Consider the following 14,424-nt stretch of genomic DNA (forward strand, 5'->3'; position numbering starts at 1 on the left):
ATTCATTGGGGATGGAGATGAGATTCAACTTCTCATCTTCATTATAGATGAGTATGGTAACATATAAGTATATGAAAATCAAGTATGAGGACGGGAGGCAGTTACTTTACTCAATGCTATTCACTTTGCTGTTGGGAACATATAGGACTGGGTTGTCTTCGAGTCCGACTCAGCTACTCTAGTGCAAGCGCTATCATCTCTAGGCCACGATGATTCATAATTTTATGCTATTGTTTTTAGTATTATTTTTCAGTTATCTTTACATTCCAACTTCGAGGTGAAGTTTGTTAAGAGACAAGCGAACATGGTTGATCATAGCTTAAGCTAGGGCGGCCTGTTCTTAGGCTAGTCACCGTATTTTTAATTTTTATCCTTCTTATATTAAACAGTGTTTGATTAATGATAATAATTAACTTTAATTTAATAAAAGAAAAGTATGAGGACGAGAAAGTAAAACCCATCCCCTCCACCGTCCCAGGTTGATTGATATAATTGAAACTTTGAAAGAATAAATTCATTAATTCTTTATTTTATTTTTTCCGACTAAAAAAAAAAAAAAAAGAAAACTTATTTTCCCTTCCCTCAAGCAAAGCTTCCTTATTCTGCCTCCAACCCGTATCAACAACAAAACCAAAACTCCCAAAAACCCTATTCCAAAACCAAACACAAACCTATGAAACCTTGTCTCTAAAACCAACAACATCATTGAAAAACAACATCATAGGCAATGAGAATGATGCAAGTAGCTTCAAGTATTCGTGCTTTCACATGGTTCTCACTTCGAAGACACTTAGAAGAAAACATAACCGACCTACACAAATGCACAAACCCTAATCACATCAAACAAATCCATGCACAACTCATCAAATGTCATCTTCATCAAGACCCTTACATTGCTCCAAAACTCATAGCTTCATATTCACTCACCAATAATTTATCTTCTGCTGTTAATGTTTTTAACCAAGTTCCTGACCCAAATGTTCATCTTTATAATTATCTTATTAGAGCTTATTCTCTTTCAGGCAATGAATCAAACAGTTTGTGTGCGTTTGGTGTTTTATTGAAAATGCATGTGGATGGTGTTTTGGCGGATAATTTTACTTACCCTTTTCTTTTAAAAGGGTGTAATGGTAGTTCTTCTTGGTTGAGTTTGGTGAAAATGGTGCATGCCCATGTGGAAAAATTGGGTTTTTATTGGGATATTTTTGTGCCGAATTCGTTGATTGATTGTTATTGTAGGTGTGGGGATGTTGAGATGGCGATGAAGGTGTTTTCCGGGATGGAGGAGAGGGATGTTGTGAGTTGGAATAGTATGGTTGGTGGGTTGGTTAAAAATGGTGATTTAGATGGTGCGTTGAAGGTGTTTGATGAAATGCCGGAGAGAGATAGGGTTAGTTGGAATACGATGTTGGATGGGTTTACGAAGGCGGGTGAGATGGATAAGGCGTTTAAATTGTTTGAGAGAATGGCTGAGAGGGATATTGTTTCTTGGTCTACTATGGTTTGTGGTTATAGTAAAAACGGTGATATGGATATGGCGAGGATGTTGTTTGATAGGTGTCCAGTTAAGAATTTGGTGTTGTGGACGACGATAATATCTGGGTATGCTGAGAAGGGACAGGTGAAGGAGGCGATGAACTTGTGTGATGAAATGGAGAAGTCTGGGTTGAGGCTTGATGATGGGTTTTTTATTAGTATTTTGGCTGCGTGTGCTGAGTCTGGAATGCTTGGGTTGGGAAAGAAAATGCATGATTCGTTTTTAAGGTCTAGATTTAGATGTAGCACTAAGGTATTGAATTCCTTCATTGATATGTATGCAAAGTGTGGTTGTGTCGATGATGCCTTTCGTGTGTTTAATGGAATGAAGACGGAGAAGGATTTGGTGTCTTGGAATTCCATGATACATGGGTTTGGTATACACGGACATGGTGAGAAATCGATTGAGCTTTTCAATACAATGGTGCGTGAAGGTTTCAAGCCTGATAGATATACATTCATTGGCCTTTTATGCGCTTGCACGCATGCGGGCCTTGTTAACGAAGGGCGTGGTTACTTTTATTCAATGCAGAGAGTATACGGGATTGTTCCTCAGATCGAGCATTATGGTTGCATGGTTGACCTTCTCGGCCGTGGTGGACATCTGAAAGAAGCTTTTTGGCTTGTGCGCAGCATGCCCTTTGAACCAAATGCCATTATATTGGGCACTCTTTTGGGCGCTTGTCGGATGCATAATGATGTTAAACTCGCTACATCTGTGTCTAAATATCTGTTTAAATTGGTGCCATCTGATCCTGGAAATTTTTCGCTTCTGTCAAATATTTATGCTCAATCTGGTGATTGGATTAATGTTGCCAAAGTGAGGAAGCAGATGAATGACGAAGGAGGTCAAAAGCCTTCTGGGGTTAGTTCCATAGAGGTGGAGGAAGAAGTACACGAATTTACTGTACGTGACTGGTCACACCCTAAATCAGGTGATATATATAATATGATTGATAGATTGGTACATGACCTAAGGCAGGTTGGATATGTTCCTAGGTTATTATAGATGGACATGACTTGATTATGTCGCTACGCACAGCTGAAATGATAACTTTTAGTCCAAGAAAGGAATGCCATCATTATTTAGTAATGCATAATGCTGGTTTACTAAATGTGAAAAAATCGATGTATTCATCACTATCATTAGTTTAGTAAAACAAATTTTGTATTCAGGGGCTATGGCTGAATGCCAGAACCTATGGTATCAATACAAGCATCCTATTATCCCAGGAATGCTGGCAGGAGTGAATTTATAAAGCCAAAGAAAGGAATATTTTGCAAAGAGAAAGATGATTTTTGTGTGCTACTTGTTTTGAAAAGAAGCACTGATGTAGATATGTATATAGGTGGTTGTTGGCACAAAGCCAACCTATTTGTTAAACTCTGACATTTACTTGAGAATAAGGTTATTTCTGCAATTACAAACAGGGGCTTGATCCCCTATTGTGTTTTTGGTAATATTTTATACATACGTAGAACTACTTTCGTTGCTTTTTATTTGTCGTTATAAGGTTATGTACACATACTAAGAAAACCTATAACTTTTGTTATGTTTGATGGAATATTGTCTTTTTTCTATAGCACTCTTGAAGGTTCATTATCTCATTTTCAATTCACCTACTTCTCTCTTTGAAATAAATATTTAGCGATAATTTTGACAAAACAGTAGTGAATACTATGAACTTTAAAAATGACAAATAAATATAACAAAGAACTCTAAAAAAATGTCACTTAAAAAAAGAGTAGAGGTATTAGCGTAGAACAGTCAATAAGAATCAATCATATGAAACAGTGTGGTTGACAAAAAAGGGAATGGTGTGAATCTACTTTTGTTATTGATTTTAATCTTCTTAACGTCTTGTGAAGTAACAGGGTGTGGTTCCAACTCATTTTACTCACTCATGATTCGTCATTATAAAATGAAATTGTACTACGTTATATTTTTGTTTTTGTTGCGCGTAAGCATAAAAGCAATGAGTATTTGAGTTTTACTTTTTAGTATACTTTGCCCCCCATTCATTAAATTCTGCCTCTGCACCTGCTAGTTATGTCTAATTTGCAGTTTTCTCACTCTACATCTAACATATGTGTTTCTATGATTGTTAATTCTTTAAGCCTAAGTTTTTTGTTTATATCATTGTTGATTTTTGTTTTGATAGTTGGGAGATGTTTAGTGTTCTGATGACTGATTTTACAAATTGAGACTCTCTGGGAGCCTTTTTCTGAGATTAGATTATTGTAGAGGTGAACATTAGGGTTTGAGATCAGTTTGAAGATGTTGAAGGCCGAGGAGATTTGGTTGGAGAGGGAGTAGGCGATGATGAGTTTGGAGCTACGCAGATGCCTTAGTGGACGTCAGAGAGGTTATCTTCCATGTGTCTTCTAGGAGAGAACTATATGAAGATTCACAGTCAAGATGACATTTGCATCCTTCTCGTGACGTACTGAACTCTGAAACAGCCTTCCATACACCGATTTCAAGTTAGTCTTTTTGAAACTCTTAGTTTATGATTAATAATGATCAATAGATGGTTTGATATCATAGATTTGTAAATTGTTCTACACACAATCTCATGCATCTTTATTTTACATGTTTGTGATTTGTGAAATGGTTTGTTGTCCTATGCATTTAAATTTGATGAATTTTCTGTTCTTAAGAGGATATGTTCTCCATAATAAAACAGAATTGTCAGCTACACAGTGTTATAGCGTTATTATAGTGTATCATGGAACAGTAGGGATTTGTTCAAATTTTGCTATGCTGTAGCCACTATTTAACAACACTAATAATTTTTTTGAAGATTGTGTCCACTCTCCTTCAAGTATACAGATATTGTGTCCATGCACTGTAATAAAATTCTGCTATACTGATATTATGATGATTTTTATGCATGTTTATGTAGTTCTAAATATATTTTTCCGATAGTAGTAAGATCTTACTATCCGTGCTATGATCCTCGAGTTACGATCTTTCAACCCCTACCAATCTTGCGTTGACTCTTGATTTTGAAAACACTGCTCCCAAATAGTCTCACAAGTGATAACGCACAAGTGCTTATGAAAAAGGCTAATGACATATGCACAAGCTATCCAGGATACCTCAACTTATTACTTATATAAACGGTTTGACTTTATTTGAGTTTTTGTTATAGAAATAACTTATACATAAGCAAATATATAATTAGTATTTATGCTATTAAGCGCTTAATTAAACTGTTTATCCCAATATAACTTTTAGTCTTGGTGAGACATTTTAAGCTTTCAAGGTTCATAGACCTTCACATGCAACTATTATTGAGATTTTGAGTTCAGCTATGCTAACTGCTACTTCATATGCATCTCCCCTACTGGTCTTGATGTGCTTGATATGAGAAATGAACTCGAGCTCGTTCCATTTATATATTTTCCTTCGCTGTTTGCTTATATAGATTGTCTGTGTGCTTTTTACTTGAAGCGAAGAACGGTGGCATTTCTCTCCTCTTCCAGCAACAACTTAAACTTGAAATATCCTTGCAGTGCCTTCACAATCATCACCATCTTTGTTTCTTCTGTTGAGAATGGTCCGATTTAGGCGCTGAAGCATATTTCAGGTATTTCTTCAGGCTTGTTTATTGCCTTCCTTGGGACTTAGATATTTTGCATTGATAGGAATTGTTTGATTTTGAATCAACTTTTATGACACTGCTATCGATTTCCTCTTCATTTTCATCAATATCACCAGAAGTAATTTAACCATATTCCAATTTTATGTGTTCTTACATATTTTAGTTTTCCATCAATAAAGGTCTACTGAAAGTTTGAAGCTAGTTAATCACAAACAAATCAAATTGTATTTTGCTGGACTTTGAAGCTTTCATGAACAAAACCAATTGATGGACTTTTGTGCCTTGTTGGAATTTCAATGCTGTGTTACATTTGTAAAGTAGTTCCCTGAAGAAGCTAAATTAGTCCATCTAAATTGGCACCGGGGATAATCGAATTGAGACCTTGAGGAGGAGCACACTCTCGGGTCCCAAGCCAATACCACCATGTCAACCCAAGTGGGTTAAAAAAATATGATATTGTAATTACTGGATCACTTATTCTGACAATAACATAATTGCATTGCAAGGATTACGATAAATATTTTCTAGATTTTCAGGTTCAAGTTTGATATTCATTTACATAGTTTCTATATTGAAACTATTTTATAGTGATAATCCAACAATAATAGTGAACTCCAAAGTTTGATGCTCCTCATTATGTTTTTTATATTGTAAAAGTAATTTTGAATGCCATGTGTCCTATGTAATAATGTTGAATACATCCACAAATTGCAAACCTTTTTCATATTTGAAGTAACTGCAAGAATAATGTATTTTATATTTACCCTTCACGTGGTCTCTCCAACTCCACATGTTGCCTAAATTCTCATGTTACACAATATTTTCCTTAATTTTAAAATTTATTTTTCAATTATTTATTAAAAAATTGAGAAAGAGAAACTATTATTAATAATGGTGATACTATAAGTTTTTTTTTTATAAGCAATTTCTTTATTAATAGCACACTAGCACATGATATGCATAGTGGCTAAAGAGATAATGTTTCCAAACACCAACTTAGAACACAATTAAAACTCAAAATTCAAACTCTTAACCTACTTTGTTGGAATAAAAAGTGAATATTTATAGATTTCTGATGCAAGGATGAATCAAAATTTGGTACAAATATTAAATTCTGAAAACTCATTGTGATTTTCTTCAATTATGGCAAATTTAAGAGTTTAGTTAAAAAAAAACATGAATTTATCTTTTTTTTTTAACATCAAACATGAATTTATATAAAATTTATTAAGGGCAAAATATAATTTTCCCCAATGTTTATAAGGTAGAAGATTAAGTGTGAGATATGTAAAAAAGTTTAATTTATATACATTGCTGTTATTGTAAAATAATTTACACAGTCAACTAAATCAAATACAAATGATAAAATATTTGCTCTGGGAATGACTTCAAGACCATTTTTTTTGGTAGTCGGGGTTTAAACTCCGAATCTTACATATATTATACATTGTCTCTGCCAATTAAGTTAAGCTCATGGGGACCTTCAAATATTTTTTAGTAATATAATAATTATGATTATTGATAATGTCAAATACTGCGGTAAAAAATTGTATGAATTAAATATATAAAAAATACTTGGCACCAAAAGTATATCAAGTGATATAGAACTTGACACTTCATCTGAAAAGGTAATGATCCATTCAACACCCATAGATAAAGTTCCGTGTAGCACTATGTGTTGATTGTCCTATTTGCCATTTGTCAAAGCATATCCATTAGCCCATACATTTTAATACACACCAAACTTTGGATGAGATGAAGATATAGTACAAAATACTTCTATGTGGTGCTTATTAAATCACATTTTCAATTTATACCATATACATATTCCACCAAACTTGATCTCTCACTCTCATCTAAAAACAAAGTTACTCAAATAATATGGATGCTTGTTTTCTCTCCCACAGTTCTTTCACCAAGATCAGAGGTGGATCTCTACCTTACTCCAAAAGATTTTCTCATCAACAATTCAATTCAAGAAAAGTTGGAATTCCATTTCATGTATCATGTAAGTTCTTCTCTCTTACACTAAGATCAAGATTTTTGATATTGTAAAAAGTTGTAGTAAGATAAAGTTGATATATGATCTCAAATTCAAGCATGATTTTTGATATAGTAAACAATTGTAGTGAAATAAAGCTGATATGATCTCAATTATGATCTTGATATTGTAAACAATTGTAGTTAGATGAATCTGATATGTTCTCAAGATGGTAGTTAGATACACTAGTGACAAGATCTTATTTATGATTTATGTTGTAAAATATTGTAGTTAGATACAACTAATATGATCTCAACTACAGTCACATTGTAGTAGTTGCAAGACATTTTTAACTAAGATATGTTAATTTCTTGATGAGTAAACTACCAACTTAGCCCCTAAAGTCTAAATTATATATAGAGTAGTACTAAAATATATAAAATATGTGAATTTGGACTAAATATTTTGAAGACTACTTATATTCATAATGATACTTTAGGGATTATATTGATTAGGCTAAGTCTATCATACACAAGTAAGATATTGTTGTACCATGTAGAAATTCGGTTTTTCACCATTGGATCAATAAGTATCATCATATCTCGGTTGATCAATGCTGAGACTTATAGATGGTGAAAAACAAACTTGTGCGTAGTAGAACGTTTATCACACTACGTGTGCATCATTTTCTAATGTATAGAAGTATTATTACTTCTATGACATATAAAAGCATTACTACTACTATTCTTAATCTTGAAATCTTTTGTGATCAAACAACAGGTTGCAACATGTCATCATCATCACCATCGGATGATGAAAAACCAACCCTTAACACCGATTGGAGATCTTTCCGTGCAAAACTGGTGGCCGGAGAGCAATTACTAAAACCTGAATTCCTTTCTTCAGCGACTAATCCAGACACTGTTGTGGATCATCCACCACTAATCACCATCGGTGACAAATGGGCTCACGTAATCCATGAGCCCGAAAGAGGTTGTTTATTAATAGCAACAGAAAAGCTTGATGGGGTCCACATTTTTGAACGAACAGTAATCCTTCTTTTATCAAACGGCCCAATAGGCCCATCAGGGATTATACTCAATAGACCATCTTTGATGTCTATTAAAGAAACAAGATCAACCGCATTTGATGTAATGGGTACTTTTTCTAACAGTCCTTTGTATTTTGGGGGACCTTTAGAAGAAGGGTTGTTTTTGGTGAGTCCGAAAGATGATGTGGTGGGAAAAAGTGGTGTTTTTGATGAAGTGATGAAGGGTTTGTACTATGGTACTAAAGAAAGTGTGGGTCTTGCTGCTGAAATGGTGAAGAGGAATGTGGTTGAGGTTGGTGATTTTAGATTCTTTGATGGGTATTGTGGGTGGGAGAAAGAACAATTGAGAGATGAAATTAGGGATGGTTATTGGACTGTTGCTGCTTGTAGTCCAAGCGTTGTTGATTTGGGGAATGTTGGAATTGTTGGGCTCTGGGACGAAGTTCTTGGGCTTATGGGCAAAAGGAAGGTCAAGTGAGGCGCAATATTTTAGGGCCCGATTTTACCCACCCTCACGTTTCCTCGGAAAATCACACATGATTTCGGAAGTATACACATTGAGAGTAGAGTGCTTGTGGGGATGGGAAAAGTTGAGCTCTAATTTAAAGAGTACTGGTATCGACACTCATGTTCTCGTGACTACATCTAGACTTTTCGGCTATGTTTGAATTGGCATATGGTGAAATGTAGTGAAATAGAATAATCTTGTTAGATTTTAAAAATGGACATATCCTATTTCATTTCATTTTATACCATCAATACGAACATACCATTTGGAAGTTTATTTTTTAATATATGCTTTTAGAAGATCTAGGTGTAGTAGCAAGACCCTAAGTGTTAATACTAGTGCCCTAATTTGAGTAGTAACTTGAAAACAACTTGTTTGGAAGCTTCTCAATTGGCAAGCAGGAGAAACAAAATTGTCTGATTTAGATAGATTCTGACAAGTTGTTAAAACATTGTAAATTATAAATGTTATGTTCCTAATTGTTGTGTTTAATGGTTTGATGATGTTAACTACGAGAGTTTTGGTTTTTCCAAGTTCAAAATGTCTAATCCTGGAGGATGGGTGTATCTGCTGTAATTATTTTGAAATTGCATCGCATATTGGCGATTCAATTTTAGTCTAATTTGGATATATTATGTGTGTAATTGCAGAGACTAAATTTTTTAGAATCGTGTTAAGGACAATTGATAGAACTAAAAAAGTTAAGAAAATTGAAAAGTAGTTAGTTTCATTTGTAACTCAAAATTGAGTGCACCAATTTAACATAAGTAATATCCTTTGGAAGTTCATTTGAGACTTGAAAGTATTTCAAAGATTTTAGTTTATATACACATTTGGAGTGTAAAATTCTTCTTTTAGCTATATCGGCATTACACATTTTAATCAAATTTAAATGAAAACATAAAAAAGTTTTCAAATCGTCACTGGTGCTTTATTTGAAAAATTAAAAGTAAAAAGGCTACGAAAGCTATATTTTGTTCTTTTCTTAGCGTACCTAATGTGTTGTTTTTGGATTTCTAAAATGTTGTATTTCGATTTCCAAAATTCCTTTTGAAAATAAATACCTACTGAAGTTGTCATGTCGCTCTCTTTAAGATGTTTCGTGCTACTGTTCAAACTTGTGCAAGACAGACTATCAACCACACCGTCTTCATGATAAAAACAAACTCAGCTACAACCGTGCGGTTAACTACCGCACAATAGAAAACCGTTCGAGAATTACACCCTCAAATATGGTACTGAGACCACTCTTTAATGTCGAAACCACTTTAATAAGGTATTTTTACTACTCTGTTATGGTGCTGAGACCAATCAAATATAGTGCTACGACCACTCAAATATGATGATGCTTCCATTTCGTTCGAAGGGATTAAGGTCTTAAGAACATTTTTATTTTCGAATGGACAAAAAAAGGAGACGGGGAGAAGAATAATTCGTCAACACAAGCTGGAGGGAGAAGAGAGAAAGAGTTCTCCACAACTCAATAGAAACTCTTTGGTATGATTTTTAAACTGAGTGGAGTCCTCTATTAGAGATTTTGTAACTATTTTAGCAAAAATCGCGGCAACAGTTACACTAATGGATAAGATCAAAAGGGAACTTATCCATTAATCAGTTCAACAACACTTAAGGATAAGGGCCAAAAGTTTTCTGAAAAAATAAATAATACATAATCATTTAAGCCAACACCATATGAGCGAAAGGGGGTCAATCATTCTAAAATACTTTCACTTTATTTTTATTTCTATATCTTGTGTACATCCTTCCTATCAAAACGTTTCACATCCAAGAAATTGAAAATGAACTATTAAATTTCAAAGATTTTTCTCAATCCTATAGTAACTTACCATTTGCAATTTCTTAACGTCAAAATCATAGGAGCGCGGATATGGTAATATATTAAGTATGAGATAATATCTTCATTTATATCTCAAATCAGTGTTTTAAATCGTCAATTATGCTGGATATTTGTATATTGACTTCACTTTTGCCTAAAACAAATATTTATGTGAGATGTTGAACACGATATGCCAACATCCTGGCATGGTTCAGTTGACCTGCACCCTGCCTTGTTTTACGCACGTGCTATTTTATTTAAGGAATCCACGTATTTATTCTTGTTGGTCAAGCTGCGTGTTTTTAGCACATGATCAGATCGGTTTGTGATTTTCTAAGATTGTGTTATCTACTTAGGAAAGTTTGGAAGTGATCAGGATGTTCCTAATAATGTGCCTACATATTAGCAGTTTCCTTATCTGATTCTGTTGATCGTGAAATGGATCACCGGATTGTTCTGAAGCCCAACAAGTTTACTGACTTGTATTGTTTCAGTATTTAAACAAGACTGGAAGACCTAGAGAGGAATTGAAGCCGTAATTTCAAGAATAGATCATCTAGGGTTTTGAGTCTGTTTATGTGAGCCTTTCGTGTATCATCTTGATGCATGTTTAGTGTAACACTCCGTTTTTCCCAACTTAAAAATTTCACATAAAAATCAGATTATTTCAACATACACGGAATGTCACACTTCTTTTCATAAAATCATAAACAGAATAAAATAACTATTTATCATTCAAATTCAACAACATATCAATTATTTCATCGCAGCGGAATTTATTCAACATTTAAACATCTTTGGCACCAAGGCCTCAACATAAAATCTCTTAAAGTTATTCCAACAACATGTTCATAAAACTTCATAAAAAATTACGTAAGGAACAGAAAGCAACAACAAAATTCCCATCCCGTTACGTATCAGAGCGACCCTAAGACGACACATGAGAGAGTCGACCCACTTCACAACTAATCTTGATTACCTGCAAGTTATCCAATTGTGAGAGCAAAATTTTCAAACAGAAGGGGTGATATTTCACATTCAAATAATAATAAGCATATAATTCATCAAAAGCATTTAACAACTTAAACATCATCAATCAATAACATTAACTCTTCTTATAATACTTCATTAATAACTCAATCAACTTCTAATCATCATTAACTTCATATTCATCACATTATATACAACATCATATAACACATAATAATCAGATCATAAACATCATCATATAACGACATAATCATCACATCATAAACATCAACTTATAACAACATAAACGATACATCATAAACATCATCTTATAACAACATAAACAACACATCATAAACATCTTCTCATAACGACATAAACAACACATCATAAACATGCAACTTCAACTTCTTAATCATGCATGTGGTACCAACCAGGGCATCAAGCCCTCAACATAAAGAGCATAAATACACTCACAGGGCATCAAGCCCTCAACGTAAGAGCAAAAGCTCACAGAGCATCAAGCCATCAACTTCAAATGAGTATACATTGACTCAACAACTTACAACTTGGACAACATCAACAATTTATATGACTCCAATATCTTGGAACAACAACTTACAACCTGACAACTTTGACTAACATATGAAACTTAATGATTTAATAATCAATACAACAGCAACATACAACAACTTCACAACATAGCATCATTAATAATAACAACTTGAATGGTATAACAACATTATTTTCTATATCATACATTTTCCACATAAATATATGTATTTCACATTAAGCAACAACATTAATCATTAATAACATCATATAAAATCATAGTTATCAACAAGTACATTCATATAAGAAATCAACTTCATATATCATCATATTCATATACATTCATATAATAATTAAATCATCCAACAAAGATATTCACGTCAAACCAAGTTAGATCCATCACAACATACGTTAAATATTCTTAAACCCCTTAATTAAACTCCTAATACTTCTAGGTTTGGAGACAATCCATAAGTTTTGGGTTGACCTAGAAATAGTTATGCGGAATTTTCATAAAATTTCACTAAGACCTTCTTGGAGTATTTTCATCATAACTCAAAAATCAAAAATCATTTTCAAGTCAAACCAAAGCCACTAGAAAGCTAACACAATTATCTACAACTGTCATGTTTACACCAAAGGCCAATTCAAAACAGAAACGTGTGAAAAAGACGCAAGAACATGAAACAGGACGTGTTGTCAGAGAGCAACTCGGGAAAAACACATTTTCAGAATTATACAACCTATTATTAGAGAAAGCTAGTCTCACCCTTACCTTAGATTGATCGACGGAGGACTCTACCGCTTTCTCTCCTCTGACTCTTCTCCTCTCTTGGTTTTCTCCCTTGTTCTCCAGAAACAAGTTTCACGTAATCCTTATTTTCTAATTCTAACTCTCCCCTTTTATATAAATCCTTAACCTACTTATTTTCTCTTATTTACAAATCTGCCCTCAAAGTCTCAATATTCTATTCTAATATATATATATATATATATATATATATATAATATAATATAATATAATATAAAATATTTCTATAACAAATAACAAATATATCTCTATAACAAATATATTTCTATAACATATATATTTCTACACCAAATAACAAATATATTTCTACACCAAATAACATATATATTCTACACCAAATAACGTAATATTTCCACACCAAATAACAAATATATTTCTACACCACATAACATATATATTATACTAATAAATATCAACATATAACATAACAAAATATCACTCATCAAAATAAATCAACTAAATTATAAAAAGACATCTAAACTCAATAAAATAAATAAATAATAAAATAGGGCGTTACATTTAGGACTGTGTTTGAGTTGTAATTTGTGCACTACTATGAAGCTTTTAAGTAAAGAGGTAGGTAGTTTGTAAACTGTGTAACGCCCTAGTCGTTATTTATTTATTTCTGATTTATTTAGAGTCTTTTATATAATTTTAAATAATTATTGTTGATGTTGTGGTGTGATGTATTTTATTAAATGATTTATTTTTATTATTTAATAGAATAATGTGAGAAATAGATTATTAAGGAGTTTGAGGTTAAATTGGAATTAATAGAAATTAAGAGGAGTTAAGAAATATTTGGGAGGTTACAATAGGTTGGGAAAATAGAAACTGAGAGTCAGAATCAGTTTTACGTACAAAAACAAGAGTTTTGGGAGAAAAGCCAAGAGAAGCTAAAGAGCCAAGAAGAGGAGTTCGTCGAAATTAAGGTAAGGGTGAGGCTAACATTCAGTAATCATAGTGTATAAATTCTGAATTTGTGATTTAACATGTTGTTGTTCTTAGGTTGGATAATTGGGAATTAGGTTTTGAGCATTGTAATTAGTTGTTAATTAATTAGAAAATCTATAGAATTTGTTTATAGATGGTGTTCTGATTATAGGTTATTCATAGTATAATGTTCCAATCAGTTTTGGGGTTGTGTTAATGAAAATTGGAATTTATGTTTGAAAAGTCGGTGTCCAACGTTTTGCAAATAAGTGATTATGTGAGGTTCTGAAAATCGATTTTTGGGTGGTTGAAACTTGAAATTTTCTGTAGATTATGATAGAGCTAAGTGTCAGGAACGTGTAGGCAAAAACGGCATCGAAAATGGGTTAACAATTTGGATTTTATGCGCGAAAATGTGAAAGTTAGAAAATCTGATGCTGTCGGTCGAGCAAAAATCGGGCTACGATTTTGACCAGGTTTTGGGGTATTTCAGCACGAAAAAAATCGTACTACGATGGGGAAAAATCGGGCTACGATTTTGCCTGACCAGGAACTTTTAAAATGCATTTTTCTTCACTCCAATTGCTTTCAAACTTCTTCCTAAGTGTAAGGACTTTATCCTAACCGTCTAGAGATGT

At 33.2% G+C, this 14,424-nt stretch overlaps 2 protein-coding genes across 5 annotated transcripts; both read left to right on the forward strand.

Annotated features, from left to right (window-relative positions):
• The first annotated feature begins 574 nt into the window (after positions 1-574).
• On the forward strand, positions 575-5,778 carry LOC11418425 (pentatricopeptide repeat-containing protein At3g29230). Of its 4 annotated transcripts, XR_005643122.1 has the most exons (4): positions 575-2,471; positions 3,699-4,020; positions 4,999-5,129; positions 5,324-5,778. XR_005643122.1 is itself a non-coding variant. In XM_039828062.1 (1 exon), exon 1 carries the CDS (start codon positions 728-730, stop codon positions 2,543-2,545), a length of 1,818 nt encoding a protein of 605 aa, XP_039683996.1. In that variant the 5' UTR covers positions 575-727; the 3' UTR covers positions 2,546-3,036. The 4 variants fall into 4 exon arrangements, 1 of the variants encoding a protein (XP_039683996.1); XR_005643123.1 differs by having other exon boundaries at positions 4,994-5,778; XR_005643121.1 differs by having other exon boundaries at positions 4,999-5,778.
• Positions 5,779-6,880: 1,102 nt separating this feature from the next.
• Positions 6,881-9,217, forward strand: LOC11417841 (UPF0301 protein BF2109). Its single transcript, XM_003621272.4, has 2 exons — positions 6,881-7,152; positions 7,906-9,217. Exons 1-2 carry the CDS (start codon positions 7,026-7,028, stop codon positions 8,652-8,654), a joined length of 876 nt encoding a protein of 291 aa, XP_003621320.1. The 5' UTR covers positions 6,881-7,025; the 3' UTR covers positions 8,655-9,217.
• The last annotated feature ends 5,207 nt before the right edge of the window (positions 9,218-14,424 follow it).

This window comes from Medicago truncatula, chromosome 7 (genome assembly GCF_003473485.1).
Source record: "Medicago truncatula cultivar Jemalong A17 chromosome 7, MtrunA17r5.0-ANR, whole genome shotgun sequence".
Lineage (NCBI taxonomy): Eukaryota > Viridiplantae > Streptophyta > Magnoliopsida > Fabales > Fabaceae > Medicago > Medicago truncatula.

Coding starts and splice junctions, on each gene's coding strand:
- LOC11418425 (XM_039828062.1), top strand. CDS start 728: ATGAGAATGATGCAAGTAGCTTCAAGTATTCGTGCTTTCACATGGTTC.
- LOC11417841 (XM_003621272.4), top strand. CDS start 7,026: ATGGATGCTTGTTTTCTCTCCCACAGTTCTTTCACCAAGATCAGAGGT. Junction 7,153..7,905: donor AATTCCATTTCATGTATCAT/GTAAGTTCTTCT, acceptor ATCAAACAACAG/GTTGCAACATGTCATCATCA.